At 40.6% G+C, this 27,268-nt stretch overlaps 2 protein-coding genes across 3 annotated transcripts; both read left to right on the forward strand.

Moving 5' to 3' along the window:
* Positions 1-4,278, forward strand: tmem273 (transmembrane protein 273). 2 transcript variants are annotated; one of them, XM_051066312.1, is made up of 5 exons: positions 1-126; positions 2,716-2,769; positions 3,474-3,581; positions 3,759-3,784; positions 3,902-4,278. In XM_051066312.1, exons 1-5 carry the CDS (start codon positions 66-68, stop codon positions 3,926-3,928), a joined length of 276 nt encoding a protein of 91 aa, XP_050922269.1. In that variant the 5' UTR covers positions 1-65; the 3' UTR covers positions 3,929-4,278. The 2 variants fall into 2 exon arrangements, with proteins under 2 accessions (XP_050922269.1, XP_018541053.1); XM_018685537.2 differs by having other exon boundaries at positions 3,962-4,278.
* Positions 4,279-6,474: 2,196 nt separating this feature from the next.
* On the forward strand, positions 6,475-21,753 carry vstm4b (V-set and transmembrane domain containing 4b). Its single transcript, XM_018685546.2, is given in 9 exon segments — positions 6,475-6,993; positions 8,654-8,751; positions 8,753-9,062; positions 16,722-16,775; positions 17,029-17,136; positions 17,226-17,259; positions 17,374-17,498; positions 18,407-18,471; positions 19,142-21,753. Coding segments are annotated over 9 exon segments (972 nt in total). The 5' UTR covers positions 6,475-6,941; the 3' UTR covers positions 19,268-21,753.
* The last annotated feature ends 5,515 nt before the right edge of the window (positions 21,754-27,268 follow it).

Here is a 27,268-nt window from a genome sequence, read left to right on the forward strand (position 1 = left end):
ATGTATGAGAAAAGACTCGCAGCACTTCGACAAGTCTGTAAAGTGCCCTAGAAACACCAAGAGCCATGAGAGCGTTTCAGATGTGTGGGTGTTTGTCAGTCGCTATCAGGGCTGTCCTCATCACTGGTGAGTACAGTGGACATCTCCATGTTGTTGTTAAATAGTTACTAATTCTTCTTAAGCTTACACAGTCATGATTGAATAATGATGTGATATAAACTACACATGCTGTGGTAATAAGGTAAACCTATGAAACCAAAAAAATGGTTAAGATATTACATAGAAATATATAATTTATGTTAAAACAGCCTGCAGAATTTGCAGTAGGTTCATTACAAAACAGAGTTTTAGTTCTGCACTCTGGTTGTGTAATCTATGAAGCAATCAATGCCACAGAGATACAAACCTAAAACAAGCTAGGTTTTGGTTGCTGAGCTACAGCTAGCCATGACTATCCTTAGTTAAAGGTAACACAAAAATCACTTGACTTTCCTCAAGCTGTTATGTTTAAAAAATACATATTTTGATGAGCTGACGTCTTGGTAATTCAGTTAGTTATTTCACATAACTAAATGAAGCGTTTGCTAAAACAAACCACGATGGAAAGCAGCTAAACACCCGTTAAAGCCAGCTAGCTTAGCAGATCTCAGAACCTGCCATCTCAGTTTTACTATTTAAAGTAACCTATTTAAATGTATTAAATTGTATTAAAATTCATTTCTGATCTCACCTCTAAACTGAGATGCATTTAAATCTTGTGAACTTTAAATAATAATTTTCATTTTCTTAGAAAAATGCATTTTCCATTTATATTCTGTTAATAGGGAAGTAAAGATTATTGAAAGTGAATTAAATTAAAAAGTCATGTTGTCATTTCAGGCAGTGCACCATATCACAACAATGATAATGCAATATTGTTTGTAGTAAAAGTTGTTTTTATTGCCAAACTATGAGTCTTGTTACTTTGAGCCACAGTGAGCTGTTAGACTGTCCACACTGGACATGACACATTATGTAACAGGTCACACTCTGGTCACTGGAAACTTTATCTCCAAACACTCAGGACGCGTTAAGCTGAAATTACCATAGACTGATACATAACACATAAATCCTCCCATGACTTGTCACAGGTTCAACACCTGCAGCAGCCAACACTGCAGTGCTGCCCCTTGTTTCTATCACTAGAAAAAAAGTAGATAAAGCGAAGTCCTATAACACGCTGACTGAAAAATGATGTCTGTGAAAGTCACAGGTGATTGACGTTCTTTGTTTACTGACTGGCTGATTTCTGCTGAAGCTGCGTTTACTTCAGTTCTCAGTGAAGATCCCATTTACAGCAACAACAGAGCCGGTTTCAGAGCTGCCAGAGGAGTGTTACTGGTGGTTTTAAAATGTGAGAGAGCCACTTGCTGAGCATGTGTGCTGTGTCTCACCAACACCCTGCTCCACTCTCAGTTACAGTCAAACCTCACCACCCACAGCACCGCTCCTCTGGTCCTTTTGACCTCTGAACAGGAGCAGGTGCCTGGCTCAAGAGTCTCTTGGCACTAACTTATAAAATCGGATGTTTACTTCCTATATCTTCCCTTGAATGTCTTACAGTTTAAATCCCACTCTTGCTACAGAAGCAGATATGGTGGGTGTTGTTTTTTTTATTATATTAATGCCTAATATGTTGATGAATCTAACACAATTTACAGCAGCTACTTGTATTAAATCGCTGTTTCATTCATTCGACAAAAATGACAATGATAGAAAATGTGAACTATGAGTCATCTAAAACCATTCAGCGTGTCTGACTGTACACCGCTCTTTTTTGTCTGAACCTTAGACATTTAACATCCTTGAATCTAAAGACAAAATTACTTAGTATTATAATATTCACTTAATGATCCTGATAATTGGAAATATAATAGGAAATATGTGTGTCTGGCCTTGTGTCAACACTGCCCTGTGAGACTTGCTTGATACAAAGGAATATTTGAATATGTGACCTTCAATATTTAATAAAAATCATGTGTTTGGTTAAGAAATAAAAAAGTACAGGAGCTCCACAGTCACCACACTTGGCACGTGTAACTGGATGATGATTGTTAAAATCCTGGCTCTGTTACACTGTCAACATACCTAGCAGCAGCAGGCACATGCCAGGCTAGGTCTAAAATAAGAATGTGAACCGTATATGTGTTTACCTATTACTGCAAGCTTATGTGTGTATGTCTTTTAGAAGACACACACCCTCAAAGCATCAATTAATTGTTATTTATTACTTATTGTGTCACTGTAAATTTTATGTTGCGTATTAAAAAATGTATGTGTGCACTGATATAAAGCGTCTGACAGCGCACATGATGTACTGGATGTTATCTGAGGCAGGAGTCAGAGGTCAGAGGTTAACCTCTGTAACCACCCAAACCTGCTGCATGGCTCATATCTCCAGTGGTCAAAACCTAAGGCTGGGTATAATCACTACAGCCATGGCACCCATGAGCAAGGCAGTTACTGTTTCTGCAGCCCCAGCAGTGTTTTTAAAGTAGATACTAAAGAGTACTGCAGGTGCGTGACTGAGTACTGTGCTGTTGAAACTGTGCACAGTGCTGTCAATAAAGCAGAAGTCTTATCTGATAAAGGGAATGTCTCTGTGGTGGTGCCTCCTTCCTGTCTGTTTGAAAAGCCTGTTTTTGTGACCTGAAAATAATAAATTGTGTTTTTCAGAGTGTCTGTTGATGGGCGTGAGAGGAGATGGAGCAGATTCAGAGGAAGAACCAGGTGGGTCAACAGAGGATGTGCTGATCTTACGTACAATGCTGATTTTAGGGTAGATTACAGGTCATTTCAAACGAGTCATTGTCATCATAACCTGCATTTTACTGTCGGGACTTCCTGCTAAAACACTCAGTCAGCAACAGTTCTTCAGTAAATTCTTACGTTTGTTATGAAATACTGTGTAATACTACCTTTAGGGCGAGACCACCATGGGCTTAAGAGATAATTAACAGAACAAACACTTCTCTGACTCAAAATGAGACTCAAAATGTTTTAATTGTTTTAGTTTATATTATAGTTTATATTTAGTTTGTATCACCTGTTGTAAAGTTGTTTTAAATTGAAATAACACGCTTTATAAGCAGACATCTCCGATGATGTGTGTGTTTTGTCGAAGAGGTCAAACTCCTGTGAGTGTTGGCCCACTGACCAACAGTAGCCCCCCCCTCAATGATTCCTGGATGGTAAGGATTCAAATTGCAAACACGAGTGACGCAACTTAATATGCGGAAAGGAGCATGAGACCATGACTGGGACCTTTATGTTCCACAGAGTAAACAAGTTGTGAAATCAAACATCTTCCCCGCCCTCGTCATATCAGGAGGATGATATGACTGATGCTCTGCTCTGCTGCAGGTGTTGTTTTGCATCTTGTTTGTTGTTGGCCATTTCATGTCAGCTGATTGTTTGTTTGTTTTTTCCTCCAGATATTAAGTACGCTTTGATCGGAGGTGGGATCGGCCTGTTCTTAGCTGCTGGATTCATTATCATCAAGGTCTGCATCATCAGGAAGCATATACGTGATAATAGCACAGGTGAGGTGATGGACCAGGAGGTTACATGACAGCCATTTACCACTGAACTGTATTAACTCTACTAATTTATAAATAATACATTTCTAAATTCTGCCTCTTAAATTTGTTGTTAGATTCTTGTCAGTTTCAGTTTGCTCTGTCTAAATTATTTGACTGAATTGGTTCTTCTTTATACAGATAATAGCAAAAGGAGACCCAAAGAGGTAAGATGTTAACTTTAAAAACATAATAATTACAATACGATCAAACCAAACAGAAAATGTTGTAATCACACAAACAAAAATGAAATCTCAAACTTTGTTGTGTTCTGTTGTTTCAAGGAAATATGTTTGCATCAAAAGGTGTAGGCTCCCATAACCTTTATCTACTCTCAACCACAGCATCAACTGATCACTCTGAGCCATCTCAGCCAATCAGAAAGTGCCGCGGTGGCAGAGGTCAGGCAGAGTGATCTGCAGGAAGACGTGAACCCTGCAAAAGTGCTATCTGAGTGAAAGGTCAACCAGGCGGCCTGTTGTCTCTTCACTTTTTGTCGCACAAACATCAACATAGAACTGTTTTACCTCTGTATCTGATTTTTATAATATGTGTCTGAGTAGAATTTGTCACAGCGCATTTTTGTTTTTGCCCGTGTGGAGCAGTGTTCTCTGAAAAGCTAAATTAAACATGTCCCAGTCATGTAAAAGTCTGAATATAAGGATCTTTGTCGGCCTTTCCTTGGAGAACCCAGCTGCTCTACTGACATACATACTGAAGAGATTATTTAGCACCACTCAGCAGAAAGCTTAATAACAAGCATTTCATACATCCTCCACAAGGGGGCAACATTTACCTCAAAGAAAGAGGAACCAGAGGAGCTTTTTAAATGAGTCTTTGGAGTTAGGTTATTTGTATTTATGTCAGAAGTCAAACACATATTACTGAGTTAATCACATGTTAATAATTACAGTGTGTCCCTGTTTCTTTTCATTGGTAGTATAGTCTGCTCCTTGGCTCTTTTTGGTGACATTTTTCCCACCTATGTTTCTTAGCATGGCACTGAACCTTACACTACAAGAGAAGGTGAAGTTCAACGTGAACTTAAACTATACAAGGACATGATAATAAGAACAAGAAAATCATATTAAAACAGTTTTAGAAGAAGTAGCAGTAGAAGTACAGAGGAGAGTACAAAGCCAAACATTTTATGTTAATTTCTCTTCCGAGTTTGTTTTTCCGACAAAATAGCAGGTGAGCTGCACACAAGACACAAAGGGTTCTATGAATGTAAAACCTGTGTGTAAACAACTGAAAAAACAATCTCACCACAAAGTCAAACAGCAACTGAGAAAAACCATGTCAAACTGTATAAATACAAGTTTAATATAAATATATATTAATAATCATTCATCTAAATACATCTATCTTTACAAACACATTTCTTTCACTGTCACAATGGTGCCTTGTAATCTTGGAGGTCTAGAGACTGAAATTTAGCGTAGTGTTGCACTTACTGTAAGAAGGTTTAGTGCTACGGATACAGAGTTTTGGCACTGTTCCACCTCCATACCATATGATCTATATCACCCTAATTAGGAAACTGAGTCCTTTGCCAAGTTTCTCAGACTCCCTCTTCCAGACCAGAGATGGATGAAGAAGAACCAATAAAAACCGTTTCTAATATCCCAGTAACTTCATATGCAAACACAGAATAATAACTAACAGATGTACTCACTGTTGAAGCCTTACTGTTTACTGCACAGTCACTGAACTACTGCTGCACTTCCAGATGAAAACTTCAGAAACGTCTTTTTCACGTTTCTCCACAGAGAAACTGTCTGCTTGCTAAACTAATCTCACTCTCTGGCTACATCCTCTAATAAGCATTTTTATATTAACAATGTATTGAAACGATTATGTGTAATGTCAAAGTAGCCACGTCACAACAGAGATTTATCACCAACACTGCAGTTTCTCTCACCTTCTCAGGACATTTTAGCATTTTTCACTTCATTGTTTTGGTTTTACCGCCCCTCCACTTTTGGCTCAGTCTCATTAACCTTGTTTCCAGCCACATACCACAGCTGCTTTTAAGAGAAAAAGCTCTGATAAACCCTCTGCACACTACCTGCTCAGCACCAAAAGGCAGCTAGCTGATGGATATAATGGAGCATTTAGTGGCTAAAGAGCCAGATGTTTCCCTCAGGAGCTGGTGAAGACCAAAACAGAGCTAAAACAAGAGTAAATATTTGATTTACATGCAAGAGTCCAGATGTTTATGTTGCTCAGTGTCTGTTGCAGCGTTATTATACGATTTTTGTGTCTCAGTTTTTTTCCTTTTCTTGATGTACATTATGGAAAATTTGCAGTACTGATAAGACACAGTGAGCAAGGACTTCTGCACTGTGTTTAGAAGCCTAATTTGGTTTGTTGTAGACCTTTAGTAAAGTGGAGACTTCTTTGTCAAGGGATCGGCTCCGTTTGTCAGACTGTCGCCAGACTGGGAGCACTTACGAGGCCCTGCAGGCCGTCTCCGCTATTATCTGTAAATCAAAAGTGTCCCAGATCTCCACAGCGCTGCTCTCTGAGGTTTGATAAAAGCCAGAGAAGTGTCCCAAAAAACCCAGCGCTGACAGACTGCCGCACAAAGATTCACTGTGGGATAATGTTACACGGGACAAGAGATGACGGGAGATAGATGGGGACACTCACAGATGCAACATTAACCAAGAGATTCAAGGGTCAGTTTTGAAGGCAGTGACCTCAACTTGAGGAAACTGTGGGATAATTAAAATTTCAAACGTTAAATACAAAAATTATTCTACAGAAAATATTCTTCTCCATCATTTTATTGCCCACACACAAACTCAGACTGCACACACACACACACACACACACACCCGTGTCAGCATGTGTGTGTGTGTTCCAAAATAAAAACCACTGACTGAGGTCTGCGCCCGCTGTCCTCCACAGCTGGAAGTGTGATTTGCTCGGCGTCAATCTCAACAACACGCTCCGTCCCCTCCCCTCCATCCTGGACAGGAAATTACATTTCCCACTCACTCGCCAGACTCAGACGTGTGTGTGTGTGTGTGTGTGTGTGTGTCCTCGCACGTGCTCACCTGTCTGTTTGTGTCTGCCCTGTGTGCATGTCCATATGTTTGTGTGTGTGTGCACGTGAGTGTGCCAAATGTGTTTTCACTGTGTGTGACAGGAGGGGGGAGGGGCAGGGGGAGGTTCTGAGTGTCCAATGTTTCATATTACACTCCTTTGCTAGGGGTGGAAAAAAAAGAGAAGAAGAGGAGGAGGAGGAGGAAACCTGGGGCTCCTTTTCTTCAGAGGCATTTAACTGGGAGTTTATGGAGGCTGCAGCCGTGGAAAATGAAGATCTCCTCTGTGGTCTTCGCTCTCCTGACTCGAGCACTGTTTGGAGGTAGGAAAAGTTTATTTTGCTTTATATCAGAGTGGATGTGGTGGTGACAAAATGTTCTCATCTATTTGTCAGAAAAGCTCTGTAGAAAACATCTGAGAACAAGGGAAGATGTTGGGGTGATGGGTGAGGAGATGGAGAAAAACATTTTTATCTTAAATAAGATGCCCTTCTATACGTGCTTTCCAGTTAAAATGAAATACACTTCCAAGCGATTGCAGGGTGTGTTGGCAAGAAAATAACACGTTTTTTAAAGTTGCATATGTTTGCAGAGATGAGAGGGAATTCCAGAGTGAAAATTGGTGGTTTTCCTGTGAGTGTTTGAAAGTAAAACAGAGCTTTCAGTCTCACCTCTGCATTAATTTACAGTGATTTCAGTCTTCTGCTGTCAAAACAGGTTATTAAATGTAACACTGAAGAGTTTAAAATCACCTTTCAACAGCAAACAATACTTTTAAAACTCTCAACTATATTTTCTTAAACCAAACAAAAGGCAAAAACTACAAAAAGAGACTGATTTTAATTACGTGCTGCGCTCAAAGCATCTGAGTTGTGTGACAGTGAAATGCTTGCGTGTCGTGGAAAGTGTGGATTATGAAATTGCCCGATGCTGGAAAAACAGATGTGTGATATATTTTCATACAACACGTTCAGCAATAGTTTGTTCCTCATCCCACGTACGTTGTCACATGCCAAAAATAACACGGCTGTCAGCGTGAAAGGGAAGAAGACTGTTGAGAAACAGTGAGTCGTGGACTGTATGGATTTCAGATGACGTATGACCTCCACTTGTGGGACAAACCTTTAGTATGTTTGTTACACTGATTATTGTTCTTTCTTGCTGTTTTGGTGATCAAGACAAGTTAAGTGTGGTCAGTGAGGCATTAGCTGCTTCTTTGGTGATGCAGACCATCTTTAAACCATTAGGTTAAGTTCACTGTGGAATGAAAAGAGTTTCCATCCCCTGAGTTAAAAGTGAAATAAGTAACTTTCCCACATTAAAACTAATTCTGCATCTGCATATGTTTTTTTGTTGAGTTGTGTGCCCAATTAATTAATCAGTTAATCAAGGCATCGGTTGGTTTCATTAGGTGTCCTGTCACTGGTGTCATATCTCCTTTCTGCCAGAAGTAGTCAAAGTCTTATTCAGTTAGTTTCACAATAACATTTTAGATCTTGGCCATTTTAACTTTATATTTTAACCATGTGGACATTTGGATTTTACATTAACGCAGAAACAAGCTGAGCAAACGTTAGCGGCAGCTCAACCTGCAGCCAGTCTTAAAAAAGCAGTATGAAGAGCTGACGCTTAATGTTTCATCTCAATATGACTAAACTTGAGTAACGTCCTCTCCATAGTTTCAGTGCTCAGTTTTGCACAGTATTGTTTGTAGCATGGCTCAAATAATTGTGTGACAGGAAAACAGCTGAATGTGTTAAGAGAGATGCCACAACTCTGTCATAATGAAAGGGTTGCTGATAACCAACATGCAGTCAAAACAATAGTCACAGTTTTGCAGGGTTCACAGTTTTTTTGTTAAGAAACAACCTGCATCCACTGCTCTGACATCTTTAAACATCAGTCAATCAAATCCAAAAGTCTTGATGCTGCTGTAGACTGGCACACTTTCTAAAATACCTTTTCTAAATCTTGCTTCTCCAGATTTGTGTTTGGCCATCAACGTCACCATCGTCCCATCCCCCTTCACGGTGGCCCAGGAGGGTCAAAATATCACCCTCTCCTGTATTGTGTCCCAGCGGTCGCCGAAATACCGCTTTACCTGTGGTGAAATGGACCTTCCTACCAGCGGGCACCGACCGGCAAGAGGACGAACTCCTCATCGCCCGGGTCAACATGAGGAAGGCCCGTTTCTACGGCAACTACACCAAGAGCTTCCCGTGGCCCAAGCTGAAGCTGACGGTGGTGAAGCAGGGGAAGATCTTTGACCTGCTGATCCTGAACGTGTCCGAGGGGGACCGGGGGCTCTACATGTGCCGGGTGCAGGAGTTTAAAAAGCACCAGGACCGCTGGAAGGCCTCGTCCAACTGCACCGCTGCTACTGAGCTCAGAGGTGAGGCCTGGATTTATTATTCTGTTTTTTCCTGGCCTGTCTTGACGCTGAAAGATTTGCCAAGCACGTACTCGCTGTGAGCATCACACTGGCTCACAAAGGTCGTTTTTGCCAAGACCACCTTAGTGGAGTCAATTCCAAGATTATGTCCACGCTGAAGCCAGATAAAAAAAAGAGTGAACAGAAATTTGTAAATAGAAGAATAGTGCTAAGAGTGTTTCTTAAAGGGATACTCCACCCAAAGTCTTTCTAGTATTAAACAATCAGACCTGACCGGTACCTGTGAACAGTTTTTAGTTGGCACAGAATAGTCTGTTTTAATTCCATTCAAATAGTGAGAATAGACAAAAATATCAAGCTTCTGAAGAAAGTCCTCAAACCATCAAAACACTCTATGCTCAATATGTTCCAAACACTATTTTGCCAAATGACTAAGCCAGAGTAGACTGGTTCAGACACCAACCACTCCTACTCAACTGTGTACGTACTGTCGCCAAATTCAGGCAAAAATATGATTCAACGCTAAACTAATCAAGAAACACACATGTGTAACTCATATCTTAATTCTAGCCTTACAGAGAATCCTGTGAATAAAAATATAGATTACATATATACAACTGAAAAAGTGAAGTAAGTATATATAGCTCCTTAGTGTTACAAGAGGTCAAAAACACCACAGGGAACCTTTAAGGTAGAGCAGTCTGTATTTAGCTTTCGCAACTACTCAATAAGAGTGTTGCTGTGAACACATGGTGATAATTGAAAGTGACTCAGATGAACATAAAAACATTTTTATCTACTCAGATCTTCTCATCTGGACTGTGGATGAGAAAATTAACCAGAAACACTTCAACTCTTTCGTTAAAATTCCTGTCTGTAATTTGAAAATCTTCCAGTTTCAAAGAATTATTACAAACCATCAGAACTAAAACTAGGGTCTTGAGCCAAATAAAGCGTTGGGAACCCCTGCATCTCGGTAGAAGACGCCAGTAGCTGTAGCCCAGTTTCTCACAGAATGACTTCACCGCCTTTAATAGTCCAGGGCGGAGACTTCACAACTATTCCTGCAACCACAACAGAAGCAATGACAAATGTTGTTTTGATAATAGTAAGACCGCAGATAGTCTTAAGCAGATGCCAGGTTGGTCTAAGGAGATATTCCACGGCCAGCAGCAGAAGACTGTGACTGTTACTGAACAGCTCCCAGCTGTGAACACATCAAACTGTCTGAGGTTTTAACTGGACGGTTCAAAAAGATCGTGGATGTCCTGTTAAATCTCTGTCAGTCAGTAAGGTCTCATAAAATGACTGAACTTAACATGAAGGCTTAAGGCTTAACCACCCTTTGTGCAGCGACATGTTTGTGAGTAGTAGTGAGTATCACTGTTTAGGTGTTTCTAGTTTAAAAACAGCACAATACAGATAGAAGAAGAAGTGGAGCAGTTTTGTGTCTCCAGCAGTAGCAGTTTCTCTGACCACAACTGGATGATGTAATTCATCTGTCTGAGGAGCTGGTGAAGTGGGTTCACTGAGCAAAAGTGCTGTCCTGCTTTTGATTTCGGAGGGGAAAACGTTGTCGGTTAGCAACAAGCCTGAAGATAAAAGGATCCTCCACTGCAATAAGCTGCGGCTTTGACTGAAGAGATGATCTTGGAGAAAGAGCAGAGAGAGTGTGAGGTTTCAGCGCCACCGCTGGCGTAAGAGACGTTCACTCAACGGAATGGATGACACATCCACTGGTACCAGATACTGCACAGAGATCCCTTCACTTTCATAAAACCAGAAGCAAGCTGTAAAAGTTTTGTCATTTTTTTCCTCCTCGCTGTTCATTTGTAGATCAGATTTGTAGACTAGATTTTGAAACCGCTCTCTTAGCGCTGCCCGCTTACTCACACTTTGCTACGCATGTCTAGCCAGTCCTTGCAGGGCACATATTCACTTTACAGTCAACAGTCGGCGGACCAACCATTTGAAATATTGAACAATTCTCTGATTCAGACAGACATAAAAGTTATTTGTATTGATGACCATTGATTTGTTAGCTGAAATGACAACGGTTTATCAGCTAGCTAATTAAGCTAACATTAGCTTAATGTTTGTTTTCAAATGACAACCTTGTACACAAAACATAATGCTTTCATATGTGATATCATGAAGACTGAGGCTAAAGCTATATGCCCCAGGAAGCTAGTCAGCATCCTCATGAAACAGCATTTTTCTCATATTGCAGTGAACTAGTTAGTCCTGTATATTCAACAGTATGAGAGTGTAACTTTCCCCAAATCGAATAAAAAACAGGACAGAGGTGATAACATGAGTCGCAGTGAGGAAACGTGCTAGTTATGAAGCTTTGTAAATAATGCTTGGTTACTCCTGGGTTAGTAAGCTAGCTAGCCAGGCAAACTGACAGTTGTAGCTTAGCGCAGATATAATCCATTTCTTGCACTTGTGAGAAATGAATTTAACAGGTGTATTTTTAGTTTTGGAGAGGGTGGAAACATAATATCACCTTTTATGGTCTTAAAATGCCTTAGTAGACCTGACTGACTACACTGTTGAATTGAGGGTTTCAGAAGCTTTACCCTGTGTCTGCAAACTTCTGGTTTTTATCTTGAGTTAATCACAATGTGAATCGGTATCTGAGGACAATTCATCTTTAAATTTATTACCGTAGCACTGTTAGTGTTCCTCCCCACTTTGAACAACAGTAGACGTTGCTCACCACATTTTCCATGGAAGCGTTCCTGCAGGCTGTGACTTTCGGGGTGTCCACAGCCAAGTCTGGGCTCGGGCAGACACACAGTCCCTACCGGGAGCTGTTGACATTGGCCCCAACGAGGAGTTTCCCTCCCAAAAGTAGAACAGACAGTGAGACCAGAGAGACTCAGCAGAACTGCAACAGGAGATAGTTGTGCTGAGGAAGGTAGAGTTCGAATGTTTGTCTGCAGTGACAGTCCAGTGGGCAGCTGGCTCGTGTCTGGCTCTTAACCTTTCGTGGTCAAGGATGTGGAGAGCTATTTTCATCCAAGGAAGTGCCGGGCCATTATGGTTTCAGTGATAATAATAAAAAAGCCTACGGCGACATTTTGGATGAATGCTGCAATTATAACATGAATGGCAATAGATGCAAAAATACGACCACATGATTTATTTTTCATTACAGAGTCGAGGTGACAACGATGAGACTAGAATGCATCCCTTGTTCTTGTTGCTGTCTAGACCGCCTCTGTACACAATTTTGCATCCTTTGCAATCCTTTGCAATGTATTTATTTTCATGTGGTCTTTGCTGCTTTTAGTATCAAATTGGATTATTTTCTCCACTTGAGGTTAGATCTGAACTTCCTTCTCCATATCCAAATCTGACTCATCATCCAGTTCAGAAAATGCAATTATTAAATGCCAGTTTAATCCAACTTTATTAGTGAAATCCAGTCAGAAATAAATGAGTCAAGCATAAAAAAAATGGATCCTATACTTCCCATCATGCAACTCAACATCACATCTTTCCTGCAAACTTTCAAACTCAAAGCCCCCGGTTTATCTTGCAAGCTCCAAGCTGAGATACAATAACCCTGATGACATCTATTTTCAGACTCCAGAGTTACGAATATCTAACATTACTAATACACTTTCCAGGATGTAGGTTAGATGTAATTGTAATGGACAGGCCAAAGCTCAAACGACACAAGAACACTGTTCTATTTCTGTCCACCGGACCAGCAGGTAGTGGTATTTTTTCTCCACACCCGTGGTTGACAGCTATGATAAACATCAGCTATACATCTGAGAGGTTAAAACCCCTGTGGGACACATTACTCCTGGTCCCCACTTCACCTCAGAGATGAGACACAGCAGATGACTGAGACTTCATGTGCACATATGTGTGTGTGTGTGTTTGTGTGTGACGTCAAACTGAAGGAATTCTTGTGGTTGGATAGCATTAGGTGACCAGGTGTTTCCACAATCTGTCTCACACACAAAACTCCCATTACTCCACTTACTACTGCTATAATAAACACACCAGGAGAGGTCAGATGGTTTGGTAGAAAAACTGAGGGCAGGGCAGAGTGTGGACACAGCCTCCTCTTGGCATAAACAAACTAAACTTTTAGGTATTTCTATAACACATGTGGGCGACTGTGAGTTAACAAATGTCTTTCTAAGAGGTACACGGCACACAGGATGTGGCGTGGGTTTAAGTATAGTTATAACACAGACCTCTGGGTGCTCTACTGGCAGCTCCAGGAGGAAAAACGGAAAATCAGAAATATCACAATTCTAGGGCCACACACATTTCTGAAGAGCTTTTCCTGTAAGAAAAAGTGGCATAAAAAGGGGACGTATGAATAAGAAACCAACAAAATCGGCCTATGTTTATGTCCATAATAGAACAAGTGTACAGAAAGATGCTTATTCTTAGAAGAAAAGATGCAGCGAGACATCAGGAAGTTAAAGGGTGGATTATTTGAAGCTTTGTCAAGACATACAACACTACTGTGTACTTACATTCATCCCCAGTCATTTAAAATACAGTACATTAGAGCACCGACTGACTCAGTGGATAATGAAGACACAGGGCATCATTATTCACTCCAGTCCACGTCTGTGTATTGATGTTTACAGTGTTGGGTTTGTTGGGGCACAAAAAGAGCCACAAATCTGAAATACAGTCAGCAACTGAATGCAACTCTGTGGCTCACACGAACAAAAAGAAGTTTGTTGGATGTTTCCACTTAGTCCAATGCAGTTTTCAGGCATTCAGAAGTTGCTGTGAAAAGAAGACATTTTGTAGATGAGGATAAAAGGCAGTTTTATGGCTCACAGCGGACCAGATTATTCCAATTTATGATTATTCCAATATGTACAGCTGCCTCACTGACAGAGCTACACAGAACCTGAGGCAAAAACACCACATAAACGTCATAGATGTTATCAAGATTTACACTGTGAATAATTTACTGTGAAGGAAGGGCAGGGCTTTAAATCAAGTCATCTGCCATTTCAAACAGCTGGAAAACGTTTGTTTTAAATAATAGTCTGGGACTGTAGTGTTTGGATTTATTTAAAATCCTTATAAATTATGCTGTTGACTCAAGCTTCACAAATAACATAATAGCCAAGTTACGCAGTGTAGATCAGTGACCAGTAAGAGTTCATTAAGTTCATCAAGACACCTGCTGGAAGTGTTGGCTGGTTCTCATCTTCACAAAATCATTTCTGGTTTGTGTTTAAAAAGAGCAGCTCGTGTAAATCATTTTTGTTGTTGTTTGTTAGCTAGATCAACAACAGTGTAACCAAATCTGAGAGAAAAGAAAAGCTGTGATATGTGATATCAAACATACATGAGCTAATGCAAAATCGTGATGAGAAAAAGTTTGGAGCTTTTATACTTTGTGGCGGTTTCTCCTCTTTTCCCACACATCTACATCCACGTGGTTTGAAAAGTTCTGATGTGAGCAGACAGGTGAAAACCAGCCACATGGGAGCCTCTGCAAACAGGGCTATAGCTTTGTTTTTCTTTTCTCGATTGGCAATTTTTTCAAGATTACAAAATGTTATTGCCTGTGCCATCGCGTTGGACAAGTGAAGTGGCCCTGACATTTTTGACATTTATGACCAAGGCTGATAAAATGTGTGTTCAACAACACTACCTAACACAGTTCAAACCTGTGAGCCTGCTCACAATTACAAAGTAAATATTCCACAGAATCCACAGCCAAGTCTCGTCTATTTTCCTTTTAAAAACGATTGAGGGCAGTGTTTCCAAACAGCAGAATGTAGGTCACAAATGGTCAGAGTAGGGTTAGTGGTTTCACTGATGGGGACCAAGTCCAAAGGATCCTTCCCACAGTCTCTGTCTAACCTCTCATAAACTTCTATTGAAACTCCCCTGATTAACAGCAGCAATAGGAGCTTAAGTTCTATTAAAAATTTTGACTGTGTCAGAGTGAAAGCAGTTGAGCGCGTAGCTGCTTACTTCACTTCATTTTCTAAACTGGTGTGATTTAACAACACAGTGCTGTGGGAACTGGTGAAAGATGTGTGTGTTTTCTGATGTTGTGTGTGAGGGAGCTCTGTTATTTCTGGCCTTTCGCAGCGAAGTTTAGCCTTAATAAATGTTATCCTTTAACAAAATGAGTAGTTCAACCAGAGAGATATACGCATGATGCAGCATTTTTGGAGAGACTCTCTTCTAGGATTTAATCTTAGTTTTCTCAGAGCTGCAGGCGTTGCTATAAACATGCCACTGCTTTCTGTGTTTGACAGTTTTTAATTCATACCTACGCTTTTTCACACAGCTCTGGGATTTAAATCTAATCTCCTCTTTTCCCTCCCATGAGAGTGGTTAGGTTTTTATCTTTCAGTGTGTATCCAGCAGAATATCTTCTCTATCTTTTGTTCACTTACAGATATTGTAAAGGCCTCTTTAGTGTGCGTGTGTAGATAAAGAGAGTGTTGTTATCTGAGGCATTCTTGCTGGTTAGTCAGTCAACAAGCAGCGCAGCCAGTCAGCCTGTGGGAAAGTCTCCAGCCGGCGTAGCGGCGAGCCTGCTCGTCGTCAGCTGCTGGTGGTTTGGGGTATTTCAAGATGCCCTGGTGGGTGTCACTTCACAAGCTTCCTACCACCAGCTCAGCAAGAGCATGGTGGTGTTAAGACGACTGCGGTCAGCTTGGGTGGAGAAATGAATGAGTGTGCGGGCGAGATTTCACGTTGAGTATGGTAAACATATTCTCAGACATTTTGGACACAAGCAGCACATAGCTATGATTCTCATTACAGATTAGGCTGCGTTCACAGGCCTTTGATCCCCCACTGCCGCTCACATTTGATTTTTTGGGTTACCTGCTCATCATATCTATGATATAGTAACTCTGAAAAGACAATTAAAGTCACATTCAAGTTCACTCTAGTTACCTTTATCCTAGATGCAGAAACCTCCTCACTTTCAATTTGTGAGGAACTTTTTGTTCTGGGTTGTCAAATAGGAAGTTTGTAGCCATCAAATGCACATTAAAGACCCTTTGCAGGCTTATAATTTCATTTGAAGTGGCTGAGATATTAAAAAGTCAACCAGAGACTGAGTTTCTAATGTTGGTTAGTTAGCTAGCTACAGCTGATAAAATGAAAAGTCAGTGATTTAAACCAGCCACATCAACAGTCTCTTGAGTTTGAATTCCTGATTTCCAAAAGCCTGTAAAGCAAATCTGGATCTGAATGTTCCTGCCTACATTTTTATGTGCATGTTTTTGAACATGTCTGAGGTGGGATATTCTCAGCCACTGTGTGGACAGAGCCAAAATAGGCACAGGTTGCCCTGTTTTCCCACAGCAGTTTGTTATGAAGGTGGCTGGGCTCCGAGCGTGGGCGGATGTGAGGTGAACGTTTACAGTGATGCATAACTCAAACCCAACTGTTTGCACTAATGTCTGAGTTAATGAGCTATTTATCCCTTTCATCCAGTGAAGGTTAAGACTGAGCCCTGTGGACAGTGAATCAGAGACGGGATCAGGCAGGGAGGAGGCCCACCTCAGCTCGCTGTCTTCCTACAATTAGCTTTATTTAAACTTTAGCCAGCGTGTAATCAGGCGGCAGGGAAGCCACAGTGATGACTACGGACTTTACATTCTTCTCCTCTCTCTCTCTTTCTTCATGTAGTGCATGTCCTGCCGCCCACCAAGGCCAAAGAAAGCCTGTGGACCTTGTTTGAAGGTAAGTCGCCATATTTTCAGTGTGTCTTAGTGTATTAGAGTGTGTGTGCATGTGTGTGTGTTTGTGGTGAACTGGCACTGTATCGTCCTTGGCAGGCAAAAATAGCCCAACCCAAAGGATATACTACAGTGCCTTAAATAGCTCGGGAAAACATGTACTCCATTTTTTTCTCCTTCACATTTTTGTGGGCAGTGAAGCCATGACATGAGGCTGCTGTGCCAGTTGGACTAATGTGTGTGTGTACATGTTTCAGATGTGTACCTGTGTGCAGTGCTGATCTGCTCAGTGGGCCTGCTGTGCATGTGCATGTTCACGGTGACGGTGACCTGCCAGTACATACAGAGAAAGCAGAGGTTAAAAGGTTAGTGCCAATATCGAGATCACTCCCCGCTGATCTCTGAAAGTATGACAGTCTTTGTCCATGTTTCTAACTGTGTCATATCTTTGCAGATAATTACCACCTGGTCAAAAGCCCACAAAACAGGTGAGTTTTTAGTGCAACAAAGCTTCACACTTAAATAGAAATATAAGAATAAGCTGACAAACAATCAAATGCTCTTAACTGCACTGAACTTCTTGTGATCTGTTTTCACTCCAGCTCAGGAGAGACAGTCACCAGTGTGGTCAGTGTGTCTCCTGCTCTGCCGAAGAAGGAGAGGAGGTACAGGAAGAAAAGGAGCAGAGACTACCAAGAGGAGATACCACCAGAGATACCGGCCAAAGGTAAAGTTGGAGGAGATGACTCAGAAACGCAAAAGAAATCAGATTACAATTCCTGTAACTTGTTTTTACATTTTACACCAACAGCAGCAGCTAAATACGAGCATCAGTCCAAACTGAGGTTTACACTGGGTTCATTTTGTACCGCGTGGCTTACCAAACATGAATACATGCTGGCATTAGAGGTCAACATCCACCCCTTCAACATATAAACTCTGGAGTTATGGGGCTGTTTCCTGAAGCTGACTGGGAAAACTTTCTCACCCTAACAAACCACAGCTCAGTCACACCAAGTCCACCTCTTAATTAGCATGTGGAATCTATCTTTTTTTTTCACTGAAAGCAAATCACATTTTTTAAAAGTTAGAATGAGCTCATTAACGTCTTCATGTTGTGATGAGATCCCAAATCCCTACATTTCCACCCAATTCACTGTTACGGGGGTTTGAAGCAAATTACTTTTTGTGCTAACTGATGTTAATTTTAAAGCAGTATTAATATCAACATTATAAAATCTTTACAGCATGTTAAATCTTGTTTGTATGGTACAACACCCATGTAGAAGAATCAGTTCACTGGGTTTGGGAAAGTGCTGGAAGAGCCATGCTAGCTGTTTCCCTCTGTTTCCAGTCTTCATGCTAAGCTAAGCTAAATGGCAAAAGCAATAAGCCAAAGAGTTGAATGGTTCTTGTCTATTCAGAAGACCAGACACTTTAGAAGTGGGACTGAAACCTTGAAATATGTTGTAATATACTCACAGCTGTCTGTTTCAACACTGAGTGAAGGGGAGTTTCTGTTAAATGTGTGATTGTGATAGAGAGGTCTGGTTCTTGTTGTAGACACAAATAAATACACTATATTTGATAAACCGATCTTTGCAAACACCACTTACTTTTGTTTTGTCCCTGTAGCTCCCATTGGAGACAAAACAAGGAAACCCAAACTTTTAAAACCACAACCAAGGAAAGTGTTGCTGGTGAGTACCATCCATGCTTTCATTGTCAGGAATCTATCCAGTAATCATTCAGCCTATTTTTATTCTTCATGTACATGTGGTTTATTCCACTTTGGAGAAATCATCTGTAGCAGCGCACATGCATAGCTACCTTTAGCTTAAAACCAATACTGCACAATACCTAGCAAGGCATTCACAGATGTTATCGTCCAAAAGATAATGAAGAGCTACCAACATGCAACAGGAATGTCTGTAAACAAAAATACCAGAAAATGTCATAAAATGAGCCACAAAAGCCAGGTTTGGTTTTATAATGTTCGCTGGAATGAAGCGGCTCTCTCTTGGAATTTTGATGGCACAAAGTGCTGAAAGAGGTAATTGAACTTTGGGAACCTCAACCCAGAAATCCTGTAAGGTGGCGTCTGCATGCAGCCTACTCATATTTACCAAAGAGGAAGATAACCAAAGAGAGTTTAGAGGACTTTTTATCAGTATTCATATCTAACCCTGTTTGTCATTTTAGCAAACAGGGTAAATCTGCAGCATCTGCAGCCCTGTAATTAGGTTAATGGATTTCCACATAAAAAATCTGTCCCAACCTTTCTTGTCCTTTTCTCACCACTTCCCTTTCCCCTTCACCCCCATCATTATTTTGCTCTTCTCGCCCTCCCCTCTATCTCCACATCTCTAGCCGAAGATAGTGGAGGAGAATCTGACCTATGCAGAGTTGGATCTGGTGAAGCCAATTCCAGAGGCCAAGGCATCGCGTAGCGGCACCGTATATGCTCAGATACTGTTCGAGGAGCAGCAGCTATGAGAGAAACACACACACCACTGGTAACTGTGCCTTGTGTAAAAAATATTGTCTATTTATAGTCTGTATTGTTTTGTATTCAAATGGTTTGTGAAGGGCAAAATGTGCTATGTCTCAAAATTATGACAAAACTGTACATATGATTTATATGAACTTATAACTTTCTCTTATGAGACCAAGGTGCAAAAGGGAAATGTTTTGTGTACTGGTAGTACTTTTCTTTTGCACGCATGTTTGAATCCTGTGTAACTCAAACTGGGAACACAATAGAAGACTCCAATGCTGATTTAGACCAGATTTGTCCATCATTACAATCACAAGTGAGATTGGCTACTTCATTTTACAGGCTAATCTGAGCCTTGTTTCAGTCGATATTTGCAACGTTATCGACATCAAGATTACTCTGAAGTGAGGTGATAAGGGTAACCAGGGGGTAATTAGCTTAGCTTAGCATAAAGAGCAGAGGCAGGGGAAATCAGCTGGCCTGCCTGTAGCTAGCAAGCATGCTACATGGCTAGGGGAAGTTAGTTTTTCCACAGTTTGAGTTCCTGTACATCCCTAACTGCCTGTAAAATGTTTGTTTGTCACAATGAGATACAATGCATTAACTTAATTTGTTAACTTTAAAGGCGTTGTACTTCTGAACTTTAGAAAACCAGGCTAACTGTTTTCCCTCCAGACTTTGGGACTTTCCCAAGTTAAGCTAATTGCCTCCCGGCTTTAGCTTCATGCTTAATGTACAGACATGAGAGAGGTATGGGTCTTCTTATCTAAGCTATTACCCCTTTAAATCTACAAATTCACATTATTCTTGATGCTGGCATCAATACATTTAAATACACAAAGGCTCTATGTAAGCAACAAACTTCATTTTGTTTGTTGCGCTTCATAAACTGATAAACCGATATACTGGTTCCTGTGAAATCATAGCTCACATTTATTTGACACTCACTCGCACAGTGAATTGTGGGAAACCCCGTCGAGACTCAGCAGATTTATGAACAGGAGACAAAATAAATTAGAGACATCCGTTGTTATGAATGTGATTCACTTCTAGTGTGTTCCCAGCATTATCTGCCTCACAACATCTGCACTCAGCCTGTTTTTGTGTGTCAGGCTGCAGTTTATAATGACCACAGCTCCACAGAGTTGATATTAATGTAGCGATTAGCCCCCCAACCCCCTTAAACAGGCAAGTATGTGAGACCATGCGAGCCCTTTCATCTGGTGCCAACATCAACTTAACAGGCTGTCAGCAACACACATGTATATATACATACATGCAAGGGTGGAGGTGCATGCAGGATAAACACCATTATAGGTTCACACACAAAGGCACATACTGTAAATCCAAAAAGCTGCAAACAATTTTGACACCTGATCTTCAAACAAGGACAAACACAGACCAGTTTACTTAAAATTTTAAGGTGATTTTGTTGTTGGAGATGAGATAAGAGCCAGAGGCCACATCAGCTGTAGTCCCACATACCTTTGCTATGGCCTCCTTGCTTTCTCACTTTCCATGAATTTGAGCGTGAAAGTGCTTAGGACTCTTTTTCCATTTAATGATCCTCTGGATTCAGGCATGGAAAAAGCCAAGGAGAGTTTTTTAAACAGTGAACTTGAAACCCAGACACAAAGGCACCGGATCCCTCCCTTCTCCCAAGACTTCCACTATCTTATGTGGAGTTATCCATGCAGAAGGAGCCCTACTACAAAGGAAGTCCTCCTGAATGTTAGCTAAACTGGCTAATCACCCAGTAACCAGTAGTTTGAGTCACTTGTGTAAAATCATTTGACTCCTCTCCCCTTTAAAGTTAAGTAACCACTTTATGAGAAACTATGTAGCAATTATAGTTAGCTGATATCCACATGTAAGCGTATGAAAAGTTGTATGTAAAATTGTATAGTTATAGTCTCGATCAGAAGTTGTAGCACAAAAGCTAACTTCCAAAATGGCTGCCTGTCACTTGAAAAGGCAGCACAGGACAGGGGTTTCTGGTTATCACTGCAAATTTAAAACAAAATCCTACAGCAAGCTTACAGTTATGTACTTGGACATCTTTTGCTCCCCTCACTATATATTATTACATTACAATGTAAACCACTGTTGACCTCTGCATTTGTTAGCATTCCAAGTTTCCATTGTTCTCTTCTGTTCATTTCAGCTGCACAGTGTGTATTATCCTGATATAGAATGACTGAAAGTGACCTTTCAGTGGTGGGTAGAAGTGTCTTAAAAATGCCCTTAAACTGTGAAATGTAAAGTTTCTTCCAGACCACATTGTCCTTAATGGGAGTCCACTAACCAGAACCATGTGTGTGAATGGTGCCTCTCTGCTCTCTCCCACTCTTCCCCTCTTCCTCTCTGCCCACCACTGACCTCTGCATTCACCAGCATTCCAGCATTTCTGCTCTTGTTCATTTTGTACATTTAAGCTGTACAGTTTGTCTATCAATGAATGAAATAAATACGAAAGTGGATGTAACTGGTGTGCTACCAGAAAGTTGATTTTAGCTATACTAGCATGCTAGCTGGCTCTTTGGATGATAACATTGTCAAATTTTCACTTGTCCTGGATGGACTGATGCAAACGTTTGTACTGACTTTTTCATGGTTCCTTTAAAGATTATATTAAAGGTACCATTAATGACATTCCCACCTGTCTCAGCTGTACTTAGTATTTAATGCTAATTAGCAAATGCTAACATGCTAACCTAAGATGGTGAACATCAGCATGTTAGCACTGTCACTGTGAGCATTTTCATTCATCTCTGGTAAGTTTAAAAAGCAGCAACCTAGCTCTTCTGTCGACCAAAAAAGCCCTTGTGTCATGGATGCTTTTAAAATTATATGGCTGGGCCCCTGCTTGTGCCATGGCCTGTTAACTCCATGAAAGATATATGGTCCTAGTTCAACCACTAAATATATTTTAATGGATTGGATTAAATCATATTTGCACTGAGGGCCCTCAACCCTACAGAAAAAGATCCTAACTGTGATCCTCAATGTTCCACATGCTATTAATATGTGCTGACTGTTAATTATTAGTAAAAGCAGTATTTACACTGTGATCAAATGCAGAGCTCCAGTTAGCTTTCACCTCCATGTTGGCATAAAGACATGAGAGGGGTGCAGCCGTTAGGAGCCTGGATGGGTGTCAGCCACTCTTGTGGTGGTGGAGGCGCTGTAATGAGAGAGGGGGATATTTAAATGTTAGGTTTAGTTTACTTGCAACTTCCAAATTATTTTTGAAAGGAAAACAGAGAGGAAGCTCACTGTGTGCGTAATACAAAAGGAGCCCAAGAGGTTCTATAAAACTGTCTCACCCAGAAAGAAAACACATGGAGTTGATGAAAAGACGCAGGTCAGTAGGTGACTGGATCTAGAGGGAAGTGGCCCAATAGAAATAATAACTAAAATAAATAAAATTCAAACTGTTTAAATGGGTGTGATTGTTGAAAAGGAAGAGGAGGAGGTGAAAGGAGGAAAGACAGATTAAAATGGAGAAATTTTATCTTTGCGTGGGGAAAGAAAGGCAGATAGACTCTGAGGTGTGGGCTATATTCATGCTAGTCGCCTGAGAACAAAACAGCAGGCCTTGCAGACGCTCCCTTAAAAAGCAACAACTGATGTCACCAGTAAAACAGCTGAACAAAACCTATTGTTAAAGCTGAAACCCTTGAGTGTGCCTGCGTTCGTTCGGTCCCATGCATGCCATCATGTCAGTCCGCAGAAATACAATGCATAGTAAACACAGTCTACAACCAACATATCCTGTGCGGTTACAGTAAATGCATAGCTACACAGGCCTCAGGGCAAAAAAGAACTTAATGAAAGACTTCAGCATGCGGAAATCACAGGAAGTAGGAATTAGAGTAAGGCATTGAACTGGATGTCCTGTAAGTGACTCACATCCAGCATCCAGAGTTGAACGGTCAGTCCATGTTGGGAGACTGACCTTGTCCTCCGTGACCCCTTCTGTAAGTATACAGTAACTCTAAGGTCACAGCTTGAACCAGGCCCATTGGGACAGCGCCTACAGGCCTCAAAACCCAATGGGCCGTCAGCTGTTTGGTTCTCATAGAACAGAGTCAAGTGTACCGTCAGACTCCTGTTGAGAAACAAACTGCTACCTCAAAAGAATCAATCAAATGGCCTCTGCAGCTATTTCCTCAAGTTAACCTAAATTTCTCATTGTCCAGTTTGTCCAAGGAGTTTAAAAATACATATGGTGTCAGTCAGGTCATAAATTTGGCGGGAGGCTGCTTGTTTTCCAAGTTCCTAGAGGGTGACGAGGAAAGAAAACATCAGGAAAAACAGAAGGTGTTTTCAGCTCGCTCAAAGTAGCTCTGGAAATGGGAAGGGAGGCAGGTTTTCTCCTTTGCAGGTCTGTTAAATCTTATTATCTGCCGTTTTTAAAGCTGGCATTTGTTCCTAGAAAATTGGAGCCGATTATGTAATTTGGCGTTTCTGATGTTAAATAAAGAAGAACTGGCAGAAATCCTAAAGAGTTCGAGAGAAAATAAAAATAGTAATAACTTGTCACAGCTTATTGCAAACTCCAACAGCCTGGCTCTTGTTTTGAATCCAGCAGCTTTTCATCTTTGTCTCGCACTTGGATGTGTTTGACAGACACACAGTAACTGATGAGGCATTTCGTTACAGGATTTATTAGTCTTCAGCAAGTGTGACTGTCAACTCTCAGTGCTATGATTCACTCTGCTGTTGTTTGGACTGTAGGCCAAGCAGAACTAATGAGGAACAGCCTGTCTCGGGCTCACCGACTGGCTGCCTGTCACCCCTCTGGGCTCCCCAGGATGACGACATCATACTACAATGACTTTCAAGATCATTAACAGTCAGTGAGGAGAGTGGTGGGGGTGCAAAGTTGTCAGCGATGAAGCCGATGAAGTCAGACTATGGAGTTTTGCTTGGTTTGTACTGTGACCTGTGGTATACTTTTGAGTGATAATATGTCAAACATTTGGTTCACGGTTGTTGCGCTGCCCCCAGAAGGCCAAAAAAATCATTTAATTCAGATTCAACAAGGGAAGAAAGAAAGGTCAGTTAGCAGGTTTGGGATATCTAACAAAAGGAAGGTAAATATAGGTGTATAAGACCCCTCTATAGACAGCTGTTTTTGTACCGGATGCACCTATGACCTCTTTCTCAGAGCGCTTCTCTCCAGACGTTTATTGTTGCTTGGTGGCAAAAAACATCTTCTGGCACTTCTGTATTTTTTTCATTGTGAACATCAAGTTTCTGTTCCTGACTGTGACAAAAGACACGCACCTGACATCTGGAGTATTTACTTAATGCAGACACACACACAGATACAATATTTTGGACATTCCCAGACAAAAGTTGTAGTAAATTTATGGCAGCTCACCAGGCATTCATTCTACAGTTTGATGCCTACAACTCGATACTGTACAGTCTGACACAGATTGTGGCCGAGGCCTATTAGATTCATCTGACACAGCACAACATGCAATGAACCTGCCAGTCTGCTGTTATTGCACAGTGTGAGGGGCCTTTAGATTTAAAAGTAGAAAACTACCAAACTTCTTGCTACGTGTATAAACAGTGAAACCTAGAGATAGTTCACATTGGTGTGATTTCTATTTAAGTGTATGTTGCTTAAGGTAAAAAGAGTTATATATGACTGAGCTGACCAAGAAACACAAAGAGCTTTGATGTTACAGAGCTGTTTCCCCTGACAGTAATTAATGATGACGACTAAAATACTGAACAGCATCATCAACATCATATGCAGACAACTGCTGCACTATTGACTTACCCAAAAACACTTTCTCAAAGTGTATATTTTGTCAAGTCCATGTTTCCTGAATGAAACGTAGACAAAAAGAGACGAAGCTCTTTGAACTTCCAGCCCTGAAGCAAAGACAACACAACAGTCACAGTTAGAGGAAAAGAAAGCCACATCCATTCAAAGCTTAGATAAACACATGAATGCCTCTGCCCCCGTGGTGCCAGCTTTCCTAAACATGTCCAACAAGCTATCACTCATCTCTGCACAAAAGCAGCTTCACCCTTGTTTTGAATCAGAAGGCCTAAACAATAGCACATAAAGAAGACAAAGTGTGCAGAAGCATGCTGGAGAGGAAGAATCACAAATTCTCCATGACAGATGTTGGAGCCTGGTGGTTCATTCCATGTGTCTGATCCTGAATTTATGTGTTTCTTTTAAAACCGTCTGTATCCTGTAAAAGGTTGACTGAGCATGAAATACATGATCCTCTTTTGCAATTTACACAATTGATAGAATTACATATAATTTGTCTATTGTGCAGTGGCAGAGACACGATGCTGCAGATCCAAACCTATTTTACTTTCCTCTGTAATTTATGGAACTGTTTCCGTGTGCTAATCAAAAACTGCCCTTACAAAGCATTTTTATAGGGAAGTGAAAACACGACACCAGAACAAAACTGAGAAGTGGTCGATGACAATTTACCATGTGATCACTGTATTCTTTTTGTGGTTTGGACAGAAATACATGGTTTATGTAATCTGGTTTGAATTATGGTTTCTATCACATATATATTATTTCCAAAATTCAAATCAAGTGTCTTGTTCAAGGGCACTTTAGCAATTGTATTAGAGTTAATGAGTATTAACTACAACAAAACACCTGGCTGATATGTTATGGTATGGTAACCAGCAGGAAAATGTTTAAAAATGCTGTGGAGCAGCTGGGAAAGAAGACAGGAAGGAAGGAAATGAGTGACTGAAAGAAAGGAAATCCTCACAGTCAAGTTAGTAAATTGAAATACGAGGATGAACACACATGACATCACTGCTGGGATTATCATTTTTCTCTGGCATTAGCTTACTTGGTACTGGCAACACTTCACTTTAAGTCTCCCTAATTAGCATTCATAAGCAGCACCCAAACATTTAAGAGACCATTATTTAAACAGCTACATGGACATTATTATTATGTACATTAATGTGCAGTATTTATCAACAAGTACAACTTTTCTTTTTAAAATTGTCCTATCATTACAAATATGTTTTATTATATATTATATAATTGCTGGAAGTGTTACTCCTAAACCTACACAGTTCAGTGTATTTTTAGCTACAGTAGCCAACCTGAGCTAAACTAGAATTGTTTAGCTTGTACGCTACAGTAGCTACATCTAGCTAACTTAGGCTGTATCCTAAAACACTCCATATCTAATGCATTATTTTATCTATTTTATTTGGATGTTCTAATTCTAATTTGTAGTGAATGAGAAAGTGATTGCAAACACAGCCCCACTATCTACAGTTTAGTTTGTTAGCTAGCTCTCCTTGTATTTGTTGTTTAGCTAGCTTGTTTACCACTGCAACTTACCGCAGCTTACCCTAGTTTCCATTTGGTTTGCTAGGACTGCAATATTGAAATGCTAGTTAGAGAAAAGAATGAAGACAAAAGAGTTTTTTCTCAGATTAATTTTTAAATAAATCATATTTTATTTCTTTTTGCTTTCTCTTTTCCACTCTATCTCTCTACAAATGCTTGTACATGCACACAGACACACACACTCCCACTCCGCTCACATTTCTTATCATTAGATGTAATCTGAACTGCTGTGTGCAGTACCTCACTCAATTAGGTCAGCACCATTTCCTCCAGTATGACCTGCATATCTCCCGACCTGTGTAACACACAGCTGAGGGAAATGACTCAAGCTAACAGACCATATCATCCTGTCGCCTGCTGTTTCAGGAGAAATAAACTAGAAAGAAATACATGGGCAGGTCTGGGTGGAAGATATGTGCAAAAAGGGAGGACGTAAGGGGGATTTGGGTCTGTCTGTAGTTTAACATTACCAAAAAATATGGTATTTTGTGGCCACTTTTTTTTCCACACTCTATAATACCACGGCTGCTTTAGCTCTGAGAGACACAGTGAAATCTAGGCCCTAACCCAGATCTTCTTCTTTCTGTAGCATGATTTTGTTTACCACTATGATTGAAGTCTGTGTGTA

The sequence above is a fragment of the Lates calcarifer genome, linkage group LG23, assembly GCF_001640805.2.
Source record: "Lates calcarifer isolate ASB-BC8 linkage group LG23, TLL_Latcal_v3, whole genome shotgun sequence".
Lineage (NCBI taxonomy): Eukaryota > Metazoa > Chordata > Actinopteri > Centropomidae > Lates > Lates calcarifer.

Coding starts and splice junctions, on each gene's coding strand:
- tmem273 (XM_018685537.2), top strand. CDS start 66: ATGAGAGCGTTTCAGATGTGTGGGTGTTTGTCAGTCGCTATCAGGGCT. Junction 127..2,715: donor CAGGGCTGTCCTCATCACTG/GTGAGTACAGTG, acceptor TGTGTTTTTCAG/AGTGTCTGTTGATGGGCGTG. Junction 2,770..3,473: donor AGATTCAGAGGAAGAACCAG/GTGGGTCAACAG, acceptor TTTTTCCTCCAG/ATATTAAGTACGCTTTGATC.